Source organism: Dipteris shenzhenensis, chromosome 9 (genome assembly GCF_047967505.1).
Source record: "Dipteris shenzhenensis isolate YYH24624 ecotype China chromosome 9, Dip_SZ_1.0, whole genome shotgun sequence".
Classification (NCBI taxonomy): domain Eukaryota; kingdom Viridiplantae; phylum Streptophyta; class Polypodiopsida; order Gleicheniales; family Dipteridaceae; genus Dipteris; species Dipteris shenzhenensis.
The window spans coordinates 47,657,448-47,683,589 of record NC_141604.1 but is presented as its reverse complement, the minus strand read 5'-3'; the positions used below and the strand labels follow the sequence as shown (position 1 = coordinate 47,683,589).

General features: G+C 47.7%; 1 protein-coding gene across 2 annotated transcripts in view; it reads right to left on the bottom strand.

Moving 5' to 3' along the window:
• Positions 1–222: 222 nt before the first annotated feature.
• The window catches only part of UPL7 (ubiquitin-protein ligase 7), an 85,346-nt gene continuing 59,426 nt past the window's right edge, over positions 223–26,142 (bottom strand). The window contains exons 10-15 of one of the 2 annotated variants that reach the window (XM_087378987.1): positions 24,529–24,699; positions 24,281–24,373; positions 24,049–24,156; positions 23,755–23,871; positions 8,778–8,867; positions 223–891 (exon numbers count right to left, since the gene is read on the bottom strand). In XM_087378987.1, coding sequence (XP_087235113.1) covers positions 808–891; positions 8,778–8,867; positions 23,755–23,871; positions 24,049–24,156; positions 24,281–24,373; positions 24,529–24,699 — 663 coding nt within the window. In that variant the 3' untranslated portion in view covers positions 223–807. Of the gene's footprint in view, positions 892–8,777; positions 8,868–23,754; positions 23,872–24,048; positions 24,157–24,280; positions 24,374–24,528; positions 24,700–26,142 lie in introns of those variants that run through there. The other variant, XR_015541499.1, reaches the window with a different exon arrangement.

Below are 26,142 nucleotides of genomic sequence, written 5' to 3'. Positions count from 1 at the left end.
AGCTCAATATTTTGATTTCATACCAAACTCTAGCAAAAAGCCACCTTCTCACATGCTATTGATATGTTATAAACAGAATGCAAAGCATAGACTAAGATCTTAAAGAGAATACTTCCTGCGCCAAAAAAAAAAGATACCACGGAGATTTAAAAAAGATACCTGAACATGGCACATGCATGAACACTGTAAAAACAACATGAGCCAAAGGTTAATGTAGCAGCGTTACACAATAAGGTAAATGTTTGACACTTAAATGGAGAGAGAGGTTTGTATCAGGCACAATAATGGCCGAATTCCAATATCTTGAATGTAATACTGAGAATTTGAAAAAAATAGCCACACAATCTACTCCAACCCCTTGCCAAACAATGGTTGGAACACACTATCAAGCTGGTATACATGTACCTTACCCAAAGAATGTATATTATATATATACATGAGCTAGTTTAGATGCTCTGATCTGAAAAAGTTTAGACTTGATGCTTTTTTGACATGCATCCTCTGAACATTTTGGCAGATCTCAAAGCCTCTCCAAGCAAGGACCTCATGAAAGTTCAAAGTGGCATTGAACGGCTTAGCATGTTGCAGTTACTCCTCAAGTGTGCTTATGAATTCGTATAATGGAAGCCACACCATGCATCTGCATAGCAATGCTTGGAACAAGTTATGACAACGGCATATTCCTACCTTACCCAAATCTTTGTTGTGCAATTGAAGAATCTCCAAGCTACTTTACATGATTTGATAAGATATAAGAAACTGTGCCACATCCTGACATAACCAAAATCACCTCCTGAAATGTCCATCTCACGAAAGTTCAAAACCAGCATTGGATTGTATAGCATATCGCAGTTTATTCCTCAAGGTACTTATCCGTTTATACGTTGGAAGCTGCACATAGGAGACTCTTGAATAAATCTCTCTCTCTCCCTCTCTCTCTCTCTCTCTCTCTCTCTCTCTCTCTCAGCCTGGTTCCCATCAGGTCACCGTCAGTGAAGATAGCTGCGCTGCAAGAGAACTTCACAATAATAGGCTAACAGAGACGAGGTGCACAGTGATTTTATGAAAGATGGACAAAAATCCAGGAAAGAAGCAGCCATTGGCAGGTGCTTTGGTTTGCAAATTCTGAGGATAAAGCAGAATGACGTAATTGTGCTTCTTCAACACCAAATAGTTTAGCTTTTGAGGAAAAATATGGAGCTAAAAACTAATCTCCAAGGGAGAAGCAAAGAGGTTCGAGTTAAAACCAACGATAGTAATAGTTTGGAGACACTTGTGGAAGCCATCAAGAAATTCAAAAAGGACCCCTTGGACGATCTTGTGCCTCTTGTGCCCCTTCAAAGTGAAGACAATGAACTCGAAAGAGAAGGGAGGAGAGAGAGGATCGGAAAATCTCTATCTAGACCACAAATGGTATCATTACTGAGAATGACATTGAGAAAAGGGTGAAAAATAAGCAAATGGGAAGGCCCCCGACCTACAGGGTCTCTTAGCAGAAATGCTGAAATAGGGAGGGAAGAAAACCAAGCAAAAGCAAAGAAGGAAATGGAAGAAGGTTTTCCCGAAGAGTGACAACAAAATAGTCCCGATTTTCAGAGGGGACAAGAAGGATGTAAAAAACTATAGGACCATTATGGTAAGTGGCTTGATGGCCAACTTTTACGGAAACATTTTACAGCACAATCTCAAGCCGTTTTTTACCCAAGCATTCGACAGTTGACCAGCTGGTGGTGATACGAGCTGCCACAAAAGGAGCTTAGGGTAAGAACAAGGCATTATATTGCTGTTTGCAGACTTGAAGAAAGCATTTGACACCCGTACCCCATGAGAAACTATGGAAAAGAATAGAGAAACTGAAAATACCCCAAGAATTGAGAGAAGCCATGTTTAGGTTGTATGAGAAAGTATCAGCTGAATTGGCAAGGCCATTAGTAGATAGATCAAACTCAAAGGAAAATTTAATCATAAGTAATGATATAGGGGTCAAAAGGAATGTCCCCTCTGACAAACTCTCTTTGTTCTATTCATTGATGAATGAGAAGAATGGATGAAATCTCACAATGGAGAGAGTAAAAAATACCAGTTATGCACTACTTCTACTGTTACATGCAGATGTCGTCGTCTTCGCAAAAGATAAAGGTAGCCTACAAAGAAACTTGAATGCACTTAGTTTTGTGAGCACTGAGGAATGCAAGTGAACATTGCAAAGACAAAGATTAGGATCGGTGGGCCACCTAGACCAGCATAAATCTTTTGCTTTTGAAGGGAAACCTTGGAGGTGGTTTCATCACATAAATATTTGGCTCTAGAGTTTGCAAACAATTAAATGGAACACATCTGCAGAGAAAAGAGTTATGGGTGGCTTGAAGACCCTATACAGCCTCCAAAATAAATGCCAAAAGTCACACTTGTGGAGCTGGAAGATGAGAAAGCTATTGTACATGATGTCAATGCAAATAGTGGTTCTCTATGGGTGCCAAGCTTGGGCACCGTAGAGTCTCTAGCATGGTTGTCACGTACAATCGTGTACGATGCGTACCGTTCGATATTAGTGCAATACTAAAAGAACAAAAAAATATGGATTGTATGTTAGATGGCACGTTCAATACAAAAGAAAAAAGCCATAGATTTTAGAGTGTTAGAATAGGTGCTTGTACAATCTTATAAAACTGTTGAGACTTGATACTTGAAACACAAACATGTTACATATGTGCAAAAGAACTAAAGATATATCATAATTCATGTCAGAAAGTACCTCATCCCTCTTACAAAAAGTGGTGAGTACCGAAAGGGGTCAAGTTTCAACTTTCAAGACCAAGTACCAAGGTCCAACATAGATGCAAAAAGTTTTACAAAAGCTGGTCAAGACTCAAGAGTATCAGGTGCTGTCAGATGGTGTAGAAAGCCTGACATGATAGGCACATTGTGAAGAAGAATCTGGAAAAGGGGATGCTTGTTTCTTTTGTACAATGCCAAGCTCGGACCCCTCAAGTCCAACCTTAAGTTGGGATGGAATGGGACCTACAAACTCACCGAGGCCTTCATCAACGAAACAGTCTAGCTCCGTGACTTGCAAGGCCACATCGTCCTCGAGCTCTTTAATGGTAGCTAAGTAACACCCTACCACGCGACTACTTGTCTTATCTTACCTTCAAAGCCCACTCATCATTGGGTGCCTCCACACGAGCCAGGCACTCTAATTTAGGTAATCAATAGGCGTCATCATACGCATGACGGCCAATTAATCCACTTTGAGACACTCCATGCACCTTCTAAAATGACAATGAGTTCATACAAGACGTTCTCTCATGTAATAGATCATTGTTGTTGAAGTATCTTTGCATCCATTGTTTTTTACTTCTTGGAATCTCCTTACAACCTCGGAGTCCTTATATTGCTCTTCAAGCTTCCGCTTGCTCCTCCTTTCCCCCATGGCTTCCTTCTCTAGCTTTAAACAGCCAGCACCCGTCGAGCGCCCATGAAAGGTCTCGTGTTGTAGGCTCTGCTCCCTATCGACTGGACAACGTTGAACCACTACATGCTCTAGAGAAATCACTTCCATGATTTTGCCCAGCTCCTTCAGATTGATTCTTTTGACGCTACAGAAGCCACTCCCATACTGGGGGCCTATAGCCTTGCACACAATAACCTCTTCATTGGCGGACGTGTCGTTATCATCAACAAGTAGCATATAGAGGATGTTATTCTCGTTTCGTCGACTTTCAAGTCTACTTTGATGTTGGATGCAAAACATTGTGACACCTATTGTCAAGTGGGTATCTATAACACATCGCAAGCATATCTAATTAGTGGACCTTGGACGAGAACATCCGACCTTTCTTTTGCTCCTTCTCAGAGTACATCGACTCAAGAAAAGTGAAGGTAACGTGTCCGACACACTGTTTATAGATGTTGATGACATCCCTTTCTACGAAAATTGGAAGAAATGGCAAAGTTGAAGACCCCTGTCCGAGGACTATTTGCACCTATTGTTAGTGTCAAGTCATTGAGAGGGCTATCAACTGCTTGTGACGTTGAGCACCATCTGAGGCAATTAGGTTTTCCCGTCTGTATCATTAGTGTACTAGTGTGGTCTCACCAATCAACTACTACTTGGTGGTCAATAAGCCATGGTGCACCTATGATGGTGTTTGCTAGGCCTAATTGAACGTGACAATGAAGGTTCACTTGTTTGCAATCCCACTGATGCGGAGCTCAAATCTTGTGCTACTGCTCTGGTACTAGCTGGATGCTAGATATTGCCAAACGCACTATGAAGTTTAAGCAATGTTGCCGACTTCGCTATTAGAAGACAGAGCTTGGTAACGATGGACTAGTCCAATAAATCCTCCAAATTGGCACCATCAAAAGGGATAATGACCTTTTTACCTGCTACCTATCAATAACACATGAGACCTCTCGAACGGGTTCTCCTAGATGGTCTCCCTTCTACCAATAGTTGCTACCACTTCTTAGACTACTGAGGCTAGGCTGGACGTTGTGGTGGATGAAAGAGATGCGGTAATGGTTGCAATATCTAGAGGGTGCTATGGAACCTAAGCTGCACTTCTCGTTATCCTAGGTCTACATGAAGGCAAAATAAATCTCGAACTAAGATAGAGAACTAGTGGTTCTGTCTTTTCCTCACTGTAGCTGTCAAAGGTGAGCTTCCCTAGAAACGAAGGCTTGACTAGAGGTGAAATTGGTATGTTAGGCTCTGTTGCTTTGGTGTGGACCAATAACAATATCCATGCTCGATCCCATTCCTCATTTTATTTTTGTGCCGCTTGGAGATCTTCTTCTTTGGCCTCCTAGGCAACTTTGAGATGTTTCTCTCTAGCCTCCTAGACTACTCACGGTCGTCTTGCTAGAGCATGTCATCACCATGCATTGGATGTGCTGCCTTGATCCACATGATCTCCCACCAAGACTAACTGATGGAGAGAAGCAATGGAGAGGCTATCTGAGGTACGAGACACATTGGATGTTCTCCTTCCAGTCCCTTACCCCCTACTGCTCCTCACAATTTTAGGGATTTTTTGAAAAGCTCTGATACCAATGTAATGGGCAAGATGCTTGGAACACTCTCTTAGTAATTTCACCCATCCTAACTACTGAGTGCCGAAGCATATATATATATATATATATAGAAAGAAAGAAAAGAAAGAAAGAAAGAAGGTATTAATATATATATATTAATACCTCTCTCTCTCTCTCTCTCTCTCTCTCTATATATATATATAGAGAGAGAGAGAGGTATTAATGTCCGCAGGAGGCCTGGCGGGTCTATGGGACAAAGTGCACAAGAAGAAGACTCAAACAAGTCTCAATGGGTTGGAGCAAAGGACGCACTAGGGCCCTTGTTGAGAACTAATCGATGCTACTCAACTGAGCTCAGTGGCTCTAGCAAAATCACAATCAATCAAATACAAACTGAATCAAGACTCAGACACCAAAGCCCCGCAAGTGGTGGCTCTCCGGTGAGTTGTGAAAATATCTCGAATCTGCATCTGTCGAGCTATCTCACACTGGGGGGGGGGCACCGTCTCCTCGATCTCTGAACCCTCGCCTATGTCCAGAGGGACCCCTCGTCTCTATCGGTCCCCCCTGAGAAAAGCTGTGATAGGTCGGACCTCAATAGAGTGTGCTCTAGGTGCTCTCTATCTCGCGCGTGGTCTCTACGTCCCTCTCTCGACGGCACTGTGTCGGCTCTCTCTACTAATCCAAGCTGCCCTCATATTAGCTAACTCCTCCTCTACTCCGCTGTTTCCTAGAGCTGATTCAAATGTATAAAAGCATGTGGCACGTCGTTGTGCCTTTTCAGCCTCTATATCCTATGGCCTAGCCGCCTCTTGGTGCTCTTTGATCTGTCGTAGTGGTGTCTCCTTGTGCCGGCACATCTCCATTAGAGAGAGCCCAATGCACACCTGGTCATGGAAATGGATCAGTCATGAGAGTGGACCGAACCCACTCTCCTCCAAGTAGAGACAGTGGTAGCGTCCCCAAATCTCATAGTAAGCTGGGCAAGACAAAGAAAATGCTCCTCTTCTCATGGGATCAATGCAAGAGACGTGTCCATGCTGACTAAAAGGAGGAAAGTCTGTCCATCTGGATACCATGCCTCGCAAGCCATGCGGATATACGTGCATACCATGTGTTTGCCCCACTCTCTGCTAATCGTCTGAATGACTCTAGGGCCAGCCTCATAAGTCTCTAGTGAGGCAAGTCCCAAACTCTGTGGATGAATGTCATTGTCTGAAAGATGGCATTAACCTGGAGAGGTGCCATGGCGAACTCTACCTGTAGTATCTCATGTGGGACTGAGGACTTACTCTGAATCATCCTGGACCCCATAATCACATGTAGCCGCTCAAATCTCGTCCACTTTGTCCTCGGAAGATCACATCCCCAGAAGGGTGCCGCATACTTGGTGGTCGGCCACAATAAAGTGTCGAAAAGCTAACCCTTCGTCGGTGGATCTGAAAGTGTGTCTGGAAACACACTCTCTCTAATCATGCCAAAGCACTCTCTCCCCATGTGAGTCATGATGTGGCTGCCTGAGACATCGTGAAGATGGGTCCACAAAAATTGCTCCCAAGTATGTGTAGGACTGCACGATCTCCACTCGCTCACCATGGTAAGTAAAGCTATATCGACGAAGCACTCCGTGTGAGGTGTTGAAGATCATCACCTAGGTCTTCCCAAGGTTGACTATCAGGTCTCTCTCTGTGCAGAAAACCTTTAAGGCCTCCAGGTGCCTCTGCAACCCCTCTGCTGAAGATGATATGAGGACTATGTCATCAGAGTATAGCAATATCTATATCATGAGGCCATCCAAGAGTAATCCTTTGCCAGGCGGTCTATGAAAGACATGATCTCATCAATGTAGAGTCTGAAAAGGGTCAATGAGAGGGGGTGGCCCTACTTCACCCCTGCTCTCAACCCAAGCGAACAAACCACCTGGCCCACGAACTCTCCCTCTGACACACTCATATAGACACATCACACCCTAAATCAAAGTCTCGAGGATCTGCATCTCCTGTAGTCTCTTGATCATGTGGGATCGCCTGCTGGTACAAGTGCGGGTGACCCTTGGGGCAGTGGGCCTGTTTGTGCAGAGTCTCTGAGGTAGTCAGGGGCCCCAAGAAGGCCCTAGAGGGCTGCAGGGGTTGCTCCTAGCAGCCATGGGGGTTGCGGGGCTGCTAGCAGCCGAGAGAGAGAATAGAATAGAATAGAATAGAATGTTGTATTATCGTCCTCTGGGGGCCGAAAAACGACCCATGGGACCTCATCTGATCTCACAGAGAGAGAGAGAGAGAGAGAGAGAGAGACTGTGGTCATGCATAAAACACATCACATCATGGATACTTAATATGCTGAGTACTATCCTTACTCTTGAGGTTGGTACCTGGCAATCATCAGAATACCCCTTTGTACAATCACCGGTCCATCAATAAAGAAGGCATACATTTTCAGTCCCCACTGAAGTGCTATGCTGAGGCTATGGGGCAGTCCATGCCTGAGGGTAACCGTAAAGGATATCGGGGATTGGGGAACTGATCCCACGACAAGATAGTGCATTCCGAAGTTGGGGTGCTATACGGGCTGCTGCTGCTGTATGGGCTAGTGGGGCTGCTGCAGATGCTGCTGCTGAAGCTATGGCTGAGGGAGCTGACTCCCTGGCTGCTGCAGGGTGTGATCCTGCTGCCACTGGAGCTGGAGCTACTGACCAAGCTGAATGAGGAGCAAGGCCTCCTTTTATAGCCCTGAAGGCTCTTATAACTAACATCTCACAGACTGGTCCGTAACCGCCATTCACGCATTGGTCTGTAGCTGCCATTTTCACAGACTGGTCTGTAAGTTTACAAACTGGATCTGAGCCTATATTGCTGTTCTGAGCCTGACCTATTCTGGGTCCTATATATGCCCTAGACTGGCTGCTGATGGCCTGTCCCATACATATTGCTGCTGTACCTATCTATGGGCTGCAGAGCTGCCAGCAAGGCAGCCATGCCATGGGCTCCAGATGCCCATGACATCACCACGCACAAGGGAATGCCAAATTGGCTCCTATCACCTAAACCCTAGATCCTTCTCCACCATAGGGAAAAGGATGGGTGATAGGAGACAAACAACTCTTTGGAGCCTCAAAGTGTGGCATGATTGACTGACAAGATTCTCCTAAATAATAGGTCGATTTGAAGTTGTCGAGATGTATTCCTCCAATACGTTCTTTAGCAAATTTCAACTATGTACTTTTAGCCCTTTTGCATGGGTGGCAGGGTACTCGTAAAAAAAATTCCCATATGAGTTAAAATTGTTCAATTTGTTTGTGTGTGGCTAGCATCACTACGTTAGTCATTTAATTCATACAGGGTTAGCCATAAATTGCATTAACTTACAAGTGAAGAACTGTTGGGGGTCTTTTTTAAAACTTGAGACATTAACTTCCAAAAGGAAAAAACCTTAAGAACCTTTCATAAAACCGACCTACGAGTAACAAACACACATGTACACTATGTATACATGCCCGACTCTTTCCTAAAAAACAAAAGTCTATAAGTTGATAGCCAAGATACTTAACTATGAGCCATGAAAACCACAAAGCTTTACTAAGATAAATATAAAAATCCATTTCATAAACTCACTAGACTACCTTTCCTTTCCTACAACCTAAAGGACGGCAAGCCATCCAAACAATTGGAAAATCATTTGCTATTCAACTTAATCTTCTAATGACTCTAGTGGAAAATTGGGATGAGATTGAAAAAATTAACCTTCAAGGTATTATAGCAAGTTGATGCAGATGGAAGCCTATCAATGTCTTGTCCTCCCAAAATTATCCAAAGCGGAGTTTCGAAGCTCACCTGAAAATACAAATCATTGCAAGAAAAAATGAATAAATATGTGAAAATATAGGATGGCCCCTCCCTCCCTCTCTCTCTCTCTCTCTCTCTCGCTCCTGCTCGCTGCCTGTGGCAGCTCCTCCGCCCGCTGCTGCAGCCCCTCTGCCCGCTGCTGCAGCTCCACCTCCCCCTCCTCTGCTCGCAGACCGGAGGAGCTGCCCTGCTCGCCGCTCCTGCTCCACCCTGCTCGTCGCTCCTGCTCGCTGCCTGTGGCAGCCCCTCCGCCCACTGCTGCAGCCCCTCTGCCCGCTGCTGCAGCTCCACCTCCCCCTCCTCTCCGCTCCCCGCCTGCTGCTCCCCCTCCGCCTGCAGCTCCCTCTCCGCTCACAGCTCCCTCCTTCCCCGTCTAGCCTCGCCGCCCTAGCTCTCTCCCTACCTCCCTTCCCCTACCCCTCTCTAGCCTCTCTCTCTCTCTCTCTCTCTCTCTCTCTCTCTCTCTCTCTCTCTCTCTCATCGCGCATTGGCAGCGCTCGCCATCTCCCGCTTTTCAATGTTGCCGGTTTCCCGTAATTAAACATGGCCGACACCATCGAGCATGTTACAGAAGCAGCAACAGCAGCAACATCAATGGCCGCCACGATCGATATGCTACACTATAGTAGAAGAGGACTTGCATCTTCTTCAAAGGACAACGCAGTGCCCGCACTTGCCGCACTCCCGGTCGCAGGTACACCGGTTTCAGCTCCATTATCTCATCTTCCGCCCATAGCTACTTTGTACCCGCAGTTTTTTTCACCCCTCCCCTCTCAGGTTCCTTCTTCTCCTACCCCTTCTCCCTCTCACAGCCCTCTGTCACCTCTTTGTTGCCTATTTTACCTACTTTGCCAGAGGCTCCCTCCTCCTCATCCTCTCTACATACATTACCCATCCCCTCCTCTCCATCCCCGGTACCCGCATTCTCTCCCCCTTTCCAGCCTTCTCCTTTATCCCCGCTACCCACCTTACCGGTTTCCCCCCTTTCTCCCTCTCTTTCTCCTTCCATGCCTTGCACTGTTTGTCCTTGCCGCCACATCCTACCAGAGCTTCAGCACTTTGAGACCCACCTCCGAGCTGCCCTTCAGATGCTTCACAGGAAGGACGACACCATTGCTCTACTTACAGCTCAGGTTGCATCTCTTGCTGATCGAGTGACACAGCAGGATCGGGAGATCTTGTCTATTAGGACAGATCTTCAGGTCTTACAGGCGACTCATAGGGCTCTTGCTGGAGAGATTCATGGACACACAGAGCGAGTGCAGCAGATCGAGACTCGCGTTCAGCACATAGACACATCTCCCACTACAGCAGTAGCAGCGGTTGAGGAGCGTTTGACCTCCCTTCAGACAGAGGTCCAGAGAGCCACAGAGTGGGTGGATGTCGTCCGCCGTCAGCCATCACAGCCTCAGAGATCGATTGGATCAGCTACATTAGCCGAGTCACAGCAGAGGGCCACAAAGGCCCTCAACATTCCCATTCGTGGTATCTTGCCCTCGGCGACAAAGTCCACGATGACACAGGCTGTGACCTTTGTCTCTCAGACACTGGGAGTACAGGATCATGGCATAGTAGGAGCATATAGAGTCGGGAGGGATCGTACTAGAGAGCAGCCCCTCATTATCAGATTCAGAGATGCCCAGGCACGTCTAGCTGCCCTCAGGAGGAGAGGGACACTCAGAGACCACCCACAGATTTCCATGGACGACGATCTGACTCAGATACAGGTTGAGGAGCGCAAGGCGCTCATGCCTCAGAGAGATGCAGCCCGAGCTCAGGGCAAGTGGGTAGTGATCAGGGATGGCAGACTCATCACAGGCACCTTGAGGCGTGCTCCCACAGTGCTTAGAGATGGCAGACCAGCAGATATAGCCCCACCTCCACCTCCTGCTTCGATCGCTTGACGGGACAGGGCCCATGGGACACACCACCCGTCAGATAGTCTACGCATCGCTGTATGGAACTGCAATGGTTCTTTTACAGCACAGCCAGGCAATCTACGGGGGGCATTCTTTGGGAGAGATATCATCTTTTTCACGGAGACACACCAGAGTCCAAAGAGACCTTTGCCACGAGTGACAGGGTATACATGGAGATCTGCTTTCAGGCAGCACACTCGGACATTTGGAGTGAGAGGATCTGGAGGAGTGGCCATTTTGTACAGAGAGCATCTCGATCGGATCATCACACTGGAGAGAGCGGATTCACATGCCCGATTCTTGTGGGTACGCATCTGCCGCAGAGCCCCTCAGCGAGATCTTTTTATTGCAGTTTGCTACTTCCCCCCGGCGCAGTCGATCTATTCTTCCACATATTTGAGGATCTCTCAGCGGACATTGCAGATTCTTCACATCGCGGAGAAGTCATCCTTTTAGGAGACTTCAACGCGAGGACCTCAGACAGACAGGCCCTCACTTATGACTTCATGGAGGATCCGGTCATACTCCCAGCATTTCACGATGATAGCCTCTGTCGGACTTCATCAGACTGCACAGTACAGCCCACAGATCAGGGACGTCAGTTACTGGAGCTCCTCACCTCGCACGGTATGGTCATTTATAACGGCTTGTCCAGGTGGCCACAGTCTTCCATGCCTACATTCTCTTCTGCTTCTGGGCGTGGTACTAGCCTGATCGACTACATCATAGGTCCCCCGACTCTAGTCCCTTCCATCCATAGCCTTACTGTTAGCCCCTTCATGCCCTCTGCCGACCATGCACTCATCCACTTTACTTTGACTCATGTCTCCCATGACCCACCCCCCCCTCGTTATCACGACCGCCAACCCTATTATGAGGTTCATTTCGACCACCAGTTCGATGATGTATATAGCCAGAACCTCAGCCGCCTACTCCGTCCTCATCTATTAGATGCTCTACCATCCACGCAGGACCGGTGGGAACTTGTACATACTTCACTCGTTTCTGCTGCTCACATGTCGTTCCCTGCCACATGTCATTCGTCTAGTCCCCCACCGGTTGGTCTTGTTCCTTGCAACGGTTGGTATGACGAGGAGTGTAAGGAACTCCGCAGGAAACTTCACCTTGAGACCAAGGAGAAGTCTCCCCTCCTTGCCGAAACCAAGAGAGACTACAAGCGGTTGGTTAGGCGCAAGAAACGCCAATTTCTAGCCCGAAATGAGGAGGAGCTGAGAAGCTTGCTTTTCAGCTGTGACTCCAAGGAATTCTGGAGAAAATTCCTCCGCTTGAAGTCTCAAAGCCCCCTCACAGATCCACGTGTCTGGTCTGCATATACTTCAGCTCTATACGATGTTCCAGATCAGCCAGCCATCGATTTATCCCATACCCCTAGGCCAGCTTCATCTAGTCTCTTCACACCAGAGAGTGTCCATGCAGCAGTCCACCGATTGAAGAACGGGAGAGCTAAGGATCATGATGGATTGCAAGCGGAGTATGTAATCCATGGGATTGATGCCTTAGATTTTGTTCTTTCCCGTCTCTTCAATGAGTCTGTTTGTACAGGCCTACCACAGTCCTGGTTAGGCAATACCATAGTACCTATCCACAAGTCGGGGGACCCTATGGAGCCGTCGAATTACAGGACCATCATGATTGGCCACGTTATGGCCAAGATCTATGCATCAGTTTTGGAAAGCCGTATAAATGACCATGCCGAGACGACAGGACTCAGAGCCAGAGGGCAGGCTGGATTTCGCAAGGATCATTCGACACTTGACCACATCCTCACACTCAGGGCACTGGTAGAGGAGGCGAAGTCACGAAGGCAACGGCTTTATTGTTGCTTCGTGGACTTCAGGAAGGCATTTGACACAGTTCCGCGATTCAGATTGTTTCAGAGGATTCGTCAGATGGGCTTTAGTGGAGAGATACAGTGGGCTATCATGGCTTTGTATGAGAGGGTCACTGGTCGGGTTCGGACACGTGAGGGGCTCTCAGAGGAGGTATGCAACACGATTGGGGTGAAGCAGGGTTGCCCGCTCTCTCCTACTCTCTTTGGATTATATATTGATGAGCTAGAGATGTTTGTACAGATGACAGGCGGTGTGGGCTCTACTCTCTCAGGATCCTCCATTCCTATCCTCCTGTATGCGGACGATGTGGTTCTCATTTCCTCTACCGCTCAGGGCCTCCAGGCACATATTGAGGCACTCCACAGGTTTTGCCAGGACAGGGGGTTGACCGTAAACCTTGGCAAGACCAAGGTTATGGTTTTCAACACCTCTGATCGTATTTACAGCACGGATGAGTTTTGCTTCACTTATGACGGACATCCCATTGAGCTTGTTAAAGAGTACACTTATTTGGGGGCAGTTTTCAGGGGACCGGTCTTCACCATGACATATGCAGCACGAGATAGGATTAGTAAAGGGTATGCTTCGTTGGCTCATCTTGAGCGTCAGTGTTTTCAGTCCCACTTTCAGCATCCCGATACGAAATCCTTGCTTTTTGATACATTGGTGAGACCAGCTGCGATGTATGCAGCTCCTTTCTGGGCAGGAGACCTCGGCGCTGCAGATTGGAGACGAGTAGAGAGGTTACAGATCATCATGTTCTCTTGGCTCATTAGGGCCAAGGCTACAGTTCCGCACGAGATCATGCTAGCAGAGTTTGGAGCTACTCCCCTTGCATTGGATGCAGCGTTTCAGTCGGTCATGTATTTGCACAGGGTTAGGGAGTTTGGAGACTCAGCAGCAGGCAGAGCTCGGTTGCCATGGTTAGCACTTGCATCTTCTATGGAGTTGGCACGATCTGGGGCCCGATATTGCTGGTACTTCAGACTCACTAGGTGGCTCACATCTCTTGGACTAGACATGGATAGACTGCCTCCCTTCCGATACAACATGGATGCCCCTCATCTCGAGTTGACTCGCCACGAGCTTAGCCAGGTCACGCGAGCAGACTTGCTGCAGCTTCATACGTATCGCACTTGGATTTATCCCACGCAGCTTTCGACGAAGATGGCCACATATCGTGACCACTTCCTTCGGATCTCAGAGGATGGGTTTGTCATTCCACCAGGCTATACAGGTATCCACATGTCCCACTCACTGAGGATTGCCCTTGGCCAGCTTAGAGTCTCTTCGCATCAGCTCGAGATAGAGGCTGGTAGGATGTGACGCATGGAGGATGGACGGCGACCAGGCCGAGAGACCAAGATCTGCCCTTGTTGCACCATAGGAGAGGTGGAGTCAGAGGAGCACTTCATCTGCAGATGCCCGCTATATTATGAGCTCAGAGGTAGATTCCACTGTCTCTTCACGGATGGCTTTGGACCTCTCTCACGAGTGATGGACTACGAGGATCAGCATTGCCTAGCTCTTTATGTCAGGGAGGCCACTATGCTTCGACGAGACTACCTCAGAGACCATCAGCACAGACCGGAGCGTGATAGAGCCCAGCCTGATAGAGCTCAGGCACACGCTATACCAGAGGACAGAGACCAGGAGGAGCATGAGGAGGTCAGAGCTCACACAGGACACATGCCTCCACCCTGTGGATGTACATATGAGATGGTTTGTAGACGCCGCAGGATCTTGTTACATAGGGGACGTACTCGCCGCTTCATCTCCAGACGATCCAGGATGATGGCAGCTTTTCGAAGGAGACTTACTCATGGAGATCTCGCCCCACCAGCCGCTCACCTCACCTTTGCTCAGATTTGTACTCTCATAGCAGGAGGCAGAGTCGATGGACAAGATTTCTAGTATTATTTTGGTTCTTAGACTCCGTGACACCTGGACTTGTATCTTTGCATTGGCATATTGTACTCATCCCCCTATTTTGCACCCAAGGGCGGTTTTCTTGCATCTAGTTTACTTTGTATTTAGGCTCAGATTTGACATTATGTACTTTCACTTGCATTGTATTGCGTAGCACTTAGATGATATTCGACGATGCCTCTTCTTTGTGGCACGTTGATTTTGTGCTATCTTGTATGCAGAGTTCTTGATGTCCCATGGGCCCATTTTGGCCTTTAGTGGACAATAATACACTTTCTTTCTTTCTTTCTCTCTCTCTCTCTCTCCATCTGTCCATACCTCCCGTCCGTACAGTCTAGTCCTAGTCCTCCCTAACCCCGAGTTGGACTAAACCTCCAACCCAACCTGGGGGTTAGGTTAAGCCAAGGGGTTCATCATACAGCCAACTATGAACTGGTCCTCCAAGTCCCCCTCAACTCCCTCAACTCCTTCAACATCCATCAGGACTCCCTCTCCATATGCAAGGAATTACCAACAAGAAGGCTCAAAACAACCCATCCTCGGGCAACAGGATCAGATTTCTTATCTGCAGCAAGCAGTGAGAGAGCTACAATTGGAGCTAGTAGAAGTAAAGGCCCGACTTCACATCCTGGAAGGGCTTGGTAAGCAGGCAGTAATTGATGAGGCTGTAAAATCTTGTAAGGATTCCCCTCCTACCCCGCAACTAGTCTCTACAGTCAAAGATCTTGTTCACACTGAAGTACAAACTGCTAAGAAGGAGGTGATTGTGGAAGTGGACAACAAAGCAAGTAAGTCTGATATCCAAGCAGAGATTAAAGAACACGAAGCTAGATGTAATAATGCGCTGAAGATTAGAATAGGGGGGCTCCCAGAAGATTGGTACAAAGACGAGGACACATATAGTGAAATATTGACAAAGATCAAATCAAGCTTGCCCAACATTGAATGGGTGAATGATGATGAGCAGGATCATGACGACTCCAGGCCAGCTTCCATTTTGCACTATAGAGGTCATGCAATCCTTACACTGAAGTCAAAAGATATGCGGATCAAGCTTCTTCGACAATCTTACAAGCTAAAGGGCACCAAAGTATGGATAGCACACAAACTCAACTCAAGATTAAGGCAACTGAATTAGCTAAAGTAAGGGCTGCCAGAAAGGATGGAAAATGGGCAGTTTACCGTGAAGGCATAGCACTAATCAGAGAGTTTGAATCAAAACCAAAAGACTCTCAGTCTTAAACTGATGTATGGCTGTTTACTCTTCCACAATATCATGTAGGTACTCTAAGTAATTAGGGTTGCTTTTTGCACTCCTTGGGAGCTGCCATGTGCCCTCCCTAAAGCATATGTACTGGAGGGTTTCTTGCTGTCCCATAGACCTTTTGGTCTCCAGTGGACGTTAATAGACTTTCTTTCTTTCTCTCTCTCTTATTGAGGATAACCAAGCACAGAGGCATGTCACAGATTTTTATGCATTTGAGTCAGCTCTAGGACACAGTGGGTGGAGGAGGAGGAGCTAGCTGATACAAGGAAGGTATGGATCAGCACAGAGAGCAGACAAGATGTTGTTGAGCGAGGGACACACAGACCAGAGCACATAAGATCAAGGTAACTTATCTCAGCTCTCCTCAGAGGGGACCGCCATAGACGACGCATCACTCTTGACATAGCCCATTGGATCCACAGATCGGGGAGACCACGTCCTCCGCCACAGTCCACCAGAGGGCCACCATGGTGCCGGGTTTCGGCTGCTAAGTCTCAGCTTTTAGTTTGTATTTGAGTTTTGTTTGAGCATTTGAACTGTTTAGCTTAGTAGAGCACTCAGCAAGGGCCTTAGCGCGCCCTTTTCTTCAGCACTTTGAGGCTTATATGAGATATTTTCGCTTCGTCTACTTCATCCCATAGGCGCAAGAGGCTTCCTAAAGCCGTTAATCTCTCTCTCTCTCTCTCTCTCTCTCTCTCTCTCTCTCTCATAAATATTTAGGACTGGATTTTACGAACTACAAATGGAATGCACGCGTGGAAAGGATTGATTCTAGGGGGTTTAAAAGCTGTATATAGCTTCCAAAATAAATGTAGGCAGGCGCACCTGTGGAATTGGGAAATGAGAGTTTCTGTACACCACGCTTGTGTAGGCAATCATCCTTTGCGGATGTCCCGCTTAGGCACCCACGCTGTCTAAAATATACTCGGAAAGGATAGAAACTATACATAAATGTTTCCTGATAGGGGAGTTGCAGGTTAAGGCACAGACACCCTACCTCATCCTAGTAGTAGCTGAAACATGTATGTTACCTCCTTAAACTAGCCTTGCAGCACTACGATGGAAAGTTCTATGGACGACCCCATAGTTGCACGAAACGGCCGTTTCGTGGCAGGAAACGGAAACGGCGAAACGGAAATGGCGTTTCTTGAAGAAACGCCGTTTTGTAAAACCTGTTTTTGCCCTAGACCCCCAAAATCGCAATTTCGCCGCCTGGCTCCTTTTTTCGCCGCCTCCCGCCCATTGCACTCCTTCTGTGCATCCTCTTCATCCTTCTCTCCATCTTCTCCATTCTGCAAGCTACAGCTTGGCAGCCTGCTCTCCATCCTTCTTCTCTCCATCCTCTCTTTAATCTTACCTGTAACCTCTCCATCCTCCTCCTCTCCATCCTCCTTCACTTCTACCTCTGAACCTCCAGGCTCCTTCCACCTCTCCATCCTCTTTTAACTTGCCAAACTTGTTAGTTATGATACATGTTGATTTCAGATTATTGAAGCATCATTCAAGAATTTAGAATCATAGAGGCATGAATGATGCATTGATGCTTGAAGCTTCAAGTATAGATAATTGTATTATGTATGATTTGCACTCTATTGATAATTATATTATGTATAAAAAATAAATTTTTATACATAAATTGTATCATATTGCCGATCTTCCGTTTCCGTTTTGGCGGGGGCCGAAAACTCCGTTTCTTCCGTTTCCGTTTCGGCTAGTAACTATGGACGACCCCCATATCCAATTTCGACGAGGACCTCACACCCTTGCAGGGAGAGGAAAGGCGCACCCCACTCCAGAGGTGACCCATCACCTACAAGGAGGGAAAATGGGCAGTGGTTTGGGATGGGCGCTTTTGATAGTTCCCCCTACATAGGAAGATGGGGTCTATGAGACTCTAAATAGGACAAGATGTAGCTTTCTCCGCAGAGACCCATCAGAGCCTAGAGCGCCCTTTGCCTATAGTCAATGGATACATAACAAGATGAGACTCGAAAGACACGTGCAGAGTGTAGACTGGGAGGAGAGGCGATACATATAGATAATCTCTCACCGGGATGATTTTTGTCGAGAGGCGTGACACACATTCTAGATTTCTTTGGATTCAGATTCGGCGCACCTCTCGACAGACCCTTCATCACAATATGCTATTCCCCCTTGAGACCTCACACTTTGCTAGAGATCTCCGCCGTGAGAAGGCTGAGACCTCACCATATGCAACGCCACATGGATATCATGGATTTCTCAAGCTGTGAGGAAGTCCTCCTTGTTGGGGACTTCAAGGCGACGGTGGATACACATCAAGTATCACTTCTTTATTTTCGAATTAGACTATTTTCCTTCTCGGATATGGATCTAGATGAGGCACGGATATCTCGAATATTCGCAAAAAGGTGAGTCCCAACCACCTAGTATGGGCATGCTTTCTTGGACATGGGTAAGACAAATGACCTTATCACTTACAATGGTCTATATCCATGGCCTTTCTTAGGTGGATTCGCTTGCTTTCCACTTTTTTTGGGCGCAGGGGGGCAAGGGGGGAAGGCTCCAAGATAGTTGACTACCACATGGGATCCCTTGCCTTTGTCCCGTATATCACTCACTTCTCCATCTCCCCACCACTAAGAGCTATCCACACTTCTCCATCTTCCCACCACCACTAGGAGCTAACCATACTTACCTTTCTTTAGTATATCCATCCCCCACCACACACCACACACCACGACACTATCCACACACACACTACATATCATGACATCCTCTTCGATCATAGCCTCTCCTGCAAGTATACCACATGCTTTGCACCTTACTCACATCTCAAGGACATTCCGCCCTTGGAAGATCGAGCTGCTTTGATCACGTGCTCCTTTTACGAGGGCACACTGCACAATTTCACGTACACAACTCGTTCCACTTGCCTGCCGCCCTTGGCTCAGTATCTTGCAACAACTAGTATGATGATGAGTGTAAGGATTTATGCCATCAACTCAGATTCGAGACTGAGGATCATCTCTCGAGCAAGGTAGAGCCATCTAACACGACACAACCAAGTACTTGCATTTTATGTACATTACCATCAGTCTCTCTAAGGACTTTCTGTCACCGATCCATCCAAGGTCCTACAACATTCTAAACCAGAATGTAACATGAGCTAGCTCCCTAACTCAAAATGCAGACCGCCGAATTCTACAACAAAGGAGTTTCTACGTCATGATCATCCCTCCATAAGGCTGACCCTACCTTAAATCTGTCTTTCTTTCTTTCTTTCTTTTTTCAAAGAAAGGAACCTTCTATTATTGCTTGAAAGGTTTCATACAAGACAACAGCCCCGAAGGTGCTGAGTATGGAAAAAAACCAGAAAAGGCTGAAAGAAAGAACCGGCCTATTCCAAATAAACCCAGCTCACTGCCTAGGGGATCTCTGGTACTGGGGCTGACAGCCAAGTGGGGGGACTATACAACTAGCGAATCCCTCGGGGGGTAAAGATGTAGAAAACTCCTGCAGGCCAAGTTTTGCAGAAATGAGCACGCCTCTCAATAGTCGCCCTGGAGCCTGGAGTCCCACGCTCCTAGGTGGATCGTAGTGTGTATATGATGTCCTGCTAGATGGCGACTAGGGTAGCTGAGGGTGGAACTGGGTGCTCACCCATCACAAGACTGCAACGAGCCACCCAATGTTCCACGCCGTGATGCTGGCTACCACCTCCCAAACGCTGTCCTCCCTAGGAGGAGGAGCTAGGCTGTCAGGAGGGACTGCCTCATGGAGTGCTATCCTCTAGATGCTCTGACCCTGTCTCCGATAGGCTGAGGAGATCTCATCAATCTGAAACCCGTGTCCTCCCTCTGTCAACCAAACCACATCCCCTAGGTGTAGTCTCTCTGAAGACTCTACATATGTGTCATGATCCTGAGGGCTCCCATCCAAATCCTCGCTGCGCTACGACAGCTCCACAGTCAGTGCAGGATAGTCTCCAGGAGACCATCAGAGCAACAATGGCACTGCACCTCCACTCGTATCTACTCCAACCACGGTCCGATGGACAAGCCTCCGTGGGCAGCCAGCCAAAAGAAGTAGGATATCTTCCTCGGCCACAAATTGGACCATAGCCGCGTCCAAAACCTGAAACGAGCATCTCGGGGCACTCTCTGGGTCGCCCAATGCCTCTCCCTCGAGGGGGTCAACCTCGACAAGTCCATCTGAATCCTCCTGCCAATCCGTGTGGTGTAGAAAAGAAGGGCACCTCATCCACCTCCTCGGCTAGGCTGCCCCTAGAAGGCCAGATTCACTCTCCCGGATCCCACTGGACCTCCCTCAAGGGTCTACCCTCCCACAGCCAAAGGCGCCATCTAGAGACGTCCTGCTCTGAGATACTGGGAGAGTCAAGGTGCCACTCCTTCCCCAAACATCCCACCACTTTGATCATTTGCCAATGAATCCCATCAAGACTCCCATCCATCTCAGAGTATCTCTCAGTGAGTGGCTGAAGTAGGCCTCCGGGTCCTACACGGAAGAAGCCGCGATGCATGTTGCCTCGCTGCATCAGCATCTCAAGGGGACACCAGTACGAGAAAACTACCCCAACCATCTATTGTCTCTCCATACGCGAAGTCCCTCTCACTAGGACACAGAATGGCTAAGTCAATCTCGCTCATCCGTTGCCCTACCCCTCGCAGATGCACTCAGGCATCAAGCCTCACCTCTTCCTCCATGGGTAATCTGCTCCAACAGCCAAAGGACCCCGCTGGACCGCTGTCCCACTGTGCCCAACCAATGTGAGTCCGTTGTCCGAGCATACGCCCCTCCTGATCTCTGATCTCTGGGTGCCACATAAGAGGCTGACGCTCAAACTCCTCTCTGCATCTGGGCGGACCACGAATGAGACCCCCTGCCAGTCTCTGCCAGACCCTGTGGAGGCACCTCATCAAGGGGGAACCCTTCCCTGTAAGGGGGGCCTCTGAGAAGGTCCACCTATGTGAAGGCTGCCACTGTCCCCCAGCGCGTGGGGTGTTCCTTGGAAGCTCTTGCTATAAGAGGAGCTTCCAAGGCTCTGCACCTGGGATGAGGCCGCCATCAACCAACTTGCCCAAGAGGGCTCTGCTATGCATCTCCGAATCAATGATACCCAAGCCTCCCAGTTCCTGCGGCATGATCACCATCTGCCAAGCTACCCGGGCTCTAGTGTTCCTCTTGCCGTCCGAACCTACGCAAAGGAAGTTACGAACCAACCATCGGAGCTGCCCAATGCAACCTTTGTGAAAGCACCAGCAGGAGGCGATATACCAAGCCGTGGCAAGAAGGACCTGATTTGCCACTAAGGGGCGACTTGCTAGAGAGAGTTTGGCCAAGCTCCAGTAGAGAAGCTTGCGCCAAACACTCTCAAGGACCGAGGCAATCTGCTGCTCTGCTGTAATGTCAATACCAACCTGGCATCCGAGGTATCTCGCTGTCTGGCCCCACGGTATCCATCTGAAGCCAAAGTCACTCCCCCACTCACGAATCTCATGTGTCTCCTCAAAGCTTGTGAAGAAAACTATGGATTTTATACAATTGATCCGTGCACCCGAGGCCTCGTAGTAGATAGCCGAGGCGCCCTTGACTCTCTCCAGACTCACTATGGTTCCCTCAACATGCAAGGCCATGTCATCTGCAAACTCCGAGTCAAGCAGCTCCTCCTATCCTATTGGGAGCCTCAACCCTGTGAGGCCCGCTACCTGTGATCTCAAGTAATAGCCCGAATCCTCTGCCACAAATAAGAAAAGGGAGCGAGTGGGCAGCCTTGGTGGACCAAGCGAGAGAGACGAAAGGCCCCGCCCGTGTGTCCTCCGATAAGCATCTGACTAGAGCTCCCCGCATAAAGCGCAGAAACTCCTCTGACCCATTTGTTTGAGAAACCCAATCCCCGCATAGTATCCTCCAGGAAGGACCACTCCACCCTATCGTAGGCCTTCTCAAAATCCAACAGAAGGACAACCAACGGCGGCTGTCACTCCTCCCTGGACCAATCCACTGCCTCCCAAAACGTGAAGATGTTGTCCAAGATTCTACGCTCTTGGACGAACCCGGTCTGTGTGTCGTGGATGATGTCGGTAAGATGTGGCCGTAACCGCAAGCTCAAGACCTTGGCAAGGATCTTGTATGCAATATCAAGCGGAATGATCGGTCTCCAGTGTCGAATGTCTGACCTATCTCCCCCTTTAAGGATCAAACAAATCCACCCCCTACTCAAGGACTGAGGGAGGGAGCCTGTGTCAAATATCTCCTAGCAAGCTAATCGGAAAGGGGTGGAGATAATCTCCCAGAAGTTCCGGAAGAAGGCCGGAGTCAAGCCATCCTCGCCCAGACACTTCTAGGTTGGGAGAGCCTTGAGGGCTTCCAAGAGCTCCTCATCTATGAAAGGCTCCTCCAGTCTGCCGGCTCAATACCGATCTTCCGTGCCCACTTCATCATAAAGGAGACTTCCACCCCAAACAGCTCCGCATACTTCTAAGGGAGCCAGTAGTGTGCCTACTCCACCTTTGCCTCCAGCGGCAATCTGATAACTCCTACCGCCAAACCACACATCGGCTCCTCGTGTGTGAAGCTTAGTTGAAAGTTCACCTCCGCACCATGGGCGTGCCAAAGGTCCAGTCCCTATGGCCCCATCCACTCGTCCATCATGCGTGAAATCTGATCTCCAATAGTAGCATCAAACACCTCTGGGGACCAATGCCCCAACCCTGTGGAGGCAAACTGGAATCTCCAAACGGGGTGTGTCTGAGAGCCTACTGCACTGATCAAACCCCCCTTCCGGGGCTGTAGGACCATGAGCGTTACCTCCAGTGATAGAGGATATGAGTCCGAAATCTCCAGATAGTTCCAGGATCCTAACCTCCAGAAGTCCCGCGGTAAGGGACGCCCAGGTTGGAGGTTGGGAACTGCTGACCGGGAGGACGAGCCCCGTCCCTCTGGATCCCTCCCCGGATGGACCTCTGGATCCCTCCCCAGATGGACCGGCTACTGCGATAAGGAAGCCAAAGGGGGCGTCATCTTACCCTTGCCTGCTGGCAAGGGTGTCGTGGCGGACGAACCTGTTGGAGGTGGAAAGGGAGGCGACGGGGGAGGTAGGGGAGCGGGGGACGGAGGGAGGGGGGTGGGTGGTGATAGTAATCATAGCAGGGGGGCGGGGGGGGGAGGAGACGGGGGGAACCCTGGAGGGGGGGGGAGTGGAAAGGAAGAGGGGGAGGGGGAGGAGAGGGAGGAGGAGGGATAAGGACAACCGCAGGCCCCCCTTGCTGATCAGGCGTATGTGGCATAACTCGTGGTATTCCCCTCCTCATTGTTTCTTTAATTAAAATCAGGACCCAAAGTTTTTGTCCTCCCACCCTATATACTTAACTGATTTTGCATAATTGGGGTAAAACTATTACTATAGTAGCTGCTGGGCTCTCAGTATCTCATGCTTTATGGATGGGATGAATGATCTCAAAGAACATGGCAACACAAGAGGGAAAGCAGCAGCATGGGTAAAAAATCCTTGTAGCCTCTCTTTGTCTTGGAAATCTTGGTCTTAAGATGATGGATGACATCTTGAGCTTGGCCAGCATTGATATGATTCACGATTCAGACTTCCTTAAAGGAACCTGGCATAAATAGGACAGGTATAGTAATATCAATGGGAGGTATCTTCTAGAAAAAGTCAATAGCATATACAATTAAGGAGACCTTGTCTTAACAAGACTCCTCTTACTCGTGTTAAAGGGAAGCTCCATAGTTTGTTAGTAGGTGGGATTGGCATTGTCTTCCAAAGACCATGCGGGGCCCAGAAGGAGAGGGAGAGAGGGGATGAATTCTTACTTTATGGATTGTGAAGGTAGGCTGTAAATGAATTTACTTTATGGATTGTCAAGGAATGCTGTAAACGATTTACTTACTTTATGGATTGTGAAGGCAGGCTGTAAATGCTTGAAGCCTAGCAAAGGAGCACGAGAACAGCTAGTAACAAACTTTAGAAGTGCGCAACGCTCTTGTGGTTGAAACCCTTTGAGAACCTGTCACACAAACCTCAAAAAATGATGCTGGCGCTTGTGAGAGAAACACCTGCCTTCTGCTACTATTTAGAGGAAATCAAGCTTATTTTGTCTGCCTTTACTCCGATTTCATACTCTAAACAGACCAGAAATCAGCCAGCTTAGTTCACTATGGGCATCCTTACAGAAGTGACTGACCTCCCAAAATTGCTTGACTGTACGGCTGTTCTCTGTAAAGCCACCAGTATATCTAGTATTTGCTTTTAGATCATCTATATCAAAGTCATGCTCTCCACCTGAGAGTAGCTATGAAGCAAATAACACGACATGGAAAACATCAGCCTTGAAAACTCAACAAAGACAATGCCTCTATAGTGGAGGCTCCTAGTGTCGCCATGATAACTTAGAAAAGAAGGAGAAGATTGTTTACCTGATTGAACTCCCTTGCATTAAATAAGCTCAGCCATGTGGGCACAATTATATCAGAAAGTCCTCTTGAAAATGCATTTATTAAGGGTTGCATCTACAAAACAAAAAAAGTAATCTAAAATCTCTGTAAAGAAAATAGCTAAAGCCTCCTATTTAAATATGTTTAGATCTGTCTCACTGCATCTCAAAGCAGATATATATATATATTTCAAATCAGAGACTAAAGTGATTCTGTAATAATCTGCCTACCTGCCTATTGAGCTTATAGTCAGCCATGGCATGCACATACTGCAGCTTATTTTCATTCGTAACCTGAATGTTGGCCCCACCAGGCCTCAGTTCTATGATAGTTCTTCTTCCAAGTATCTCTTCAGTTACCGTAAAATCTAAGGTCAGATCTCTGACATCTCCCTCAAATCGCTGTTCAGAAACATACAAAACAATGTCAAACGTTGGAAAGACAGAGAGAATCCTACATTTTGCCAACAAAAGCACTCCACTTTTGATGTAGAGATGTGTTTAACATGAAATTGAGTTTTAGCCTTCAAGGAAAAAAACCTACTATGTCATCTAGATTAAAACTTTCAAATCAGCTAAAACAACTTCAAGACTGCATTCCAAACAACATCGGACTATTGTTTCATAAGAAAGTTCATGTCCCTTGAAAGGGAATGTTTGAACATCTACCCCTGAAAGCAACAGAAATCCCATCTAAGAAGCAGAGCAATGAAGTGAGATGCCTGAAGGCCTATGGCATACCAAGTTTCAAGGAAACCATATGGAAGAAATCATTGCTAGAAAGGATTTCCACAGGTTTGAGTCATAAGGTTGAGCTAGAGAATGCATATGGTGGCAGATCATACCATCCAACACATCTTTTTCTCCTTCTAAAGGAAGAATAAGTAGCCCAAATTGAGCTTGTGGAAGCCAAGTCTGAAGGGCCTTTTCTTCAAAAATTTGCAAGGAGGACATCTTTCTGGATATTCGTCCCAAGAACCAAAACAAAGGGGCACCTCCATTCCAGGCTAATCACCTATCTCTAGAATTGAAATTCTGTTAGAATTATTGTTATAATTTAGCAGTGACCAATGTAATGTAATAACTAGGTTAGGGGCACTTTTCCCTCACTTAGAGGTTTTTCCCCCTAACCACAGTTAGTTCACTAACTACGGTTAGTGAAGGATAAGGTTTTGTCACTAAGACAAAACCTATCACTCTCTTCAGTTGTAACTCTCTCTTCTATTGCAACTATCGATTTCAGCTCTTACTCTCCTGCTCTCACACTCTGCTCTCTCAGCCAGATATCGATTTATCCCACTCCCCTAGGCCAGCTTCATCTAGTCTCTTCACACCGGAGAGTGTCCGTGCAGCAGTCCACCGATTGAAGAACCGGAGAGCTAAGGATCATGATGGATTGCAAGCGGAGTATGTAATCCATGGGATTGATACCTTAGCTTTTGTTCTCTCCCGTCTCTTCAATGAGTCTGTTTGTACAGGCCTACCACAGTCCTGGTTAGGCAATACCATAGTACCTATCCACAAGTCGGGGGACCCTATGGAGCCGTCGAATTACAGGACCATCATGATTGGCCACGTTATGGCCAAGATCTATGCATCAGTTTTGGAAAGCCGTATAAATGACCATGCCGAGACGACAGGACTCAGAGCCAGAGGACAGGCTGGATTTCGCAGGGATCATTCGACGCTTGACCACATTCTCACACTCAGGGCACTAGTAGAGGAGGCGAAGTCACGAAGGCAACGGCTTTATTGTTGCTTCGTGGACTTCAGGAAGGCATTTGATACAGTTCCGCGATTCAGATTGTTTCAGAGGATTCGCGAGATGGGCTTCAGTGGAGAAAC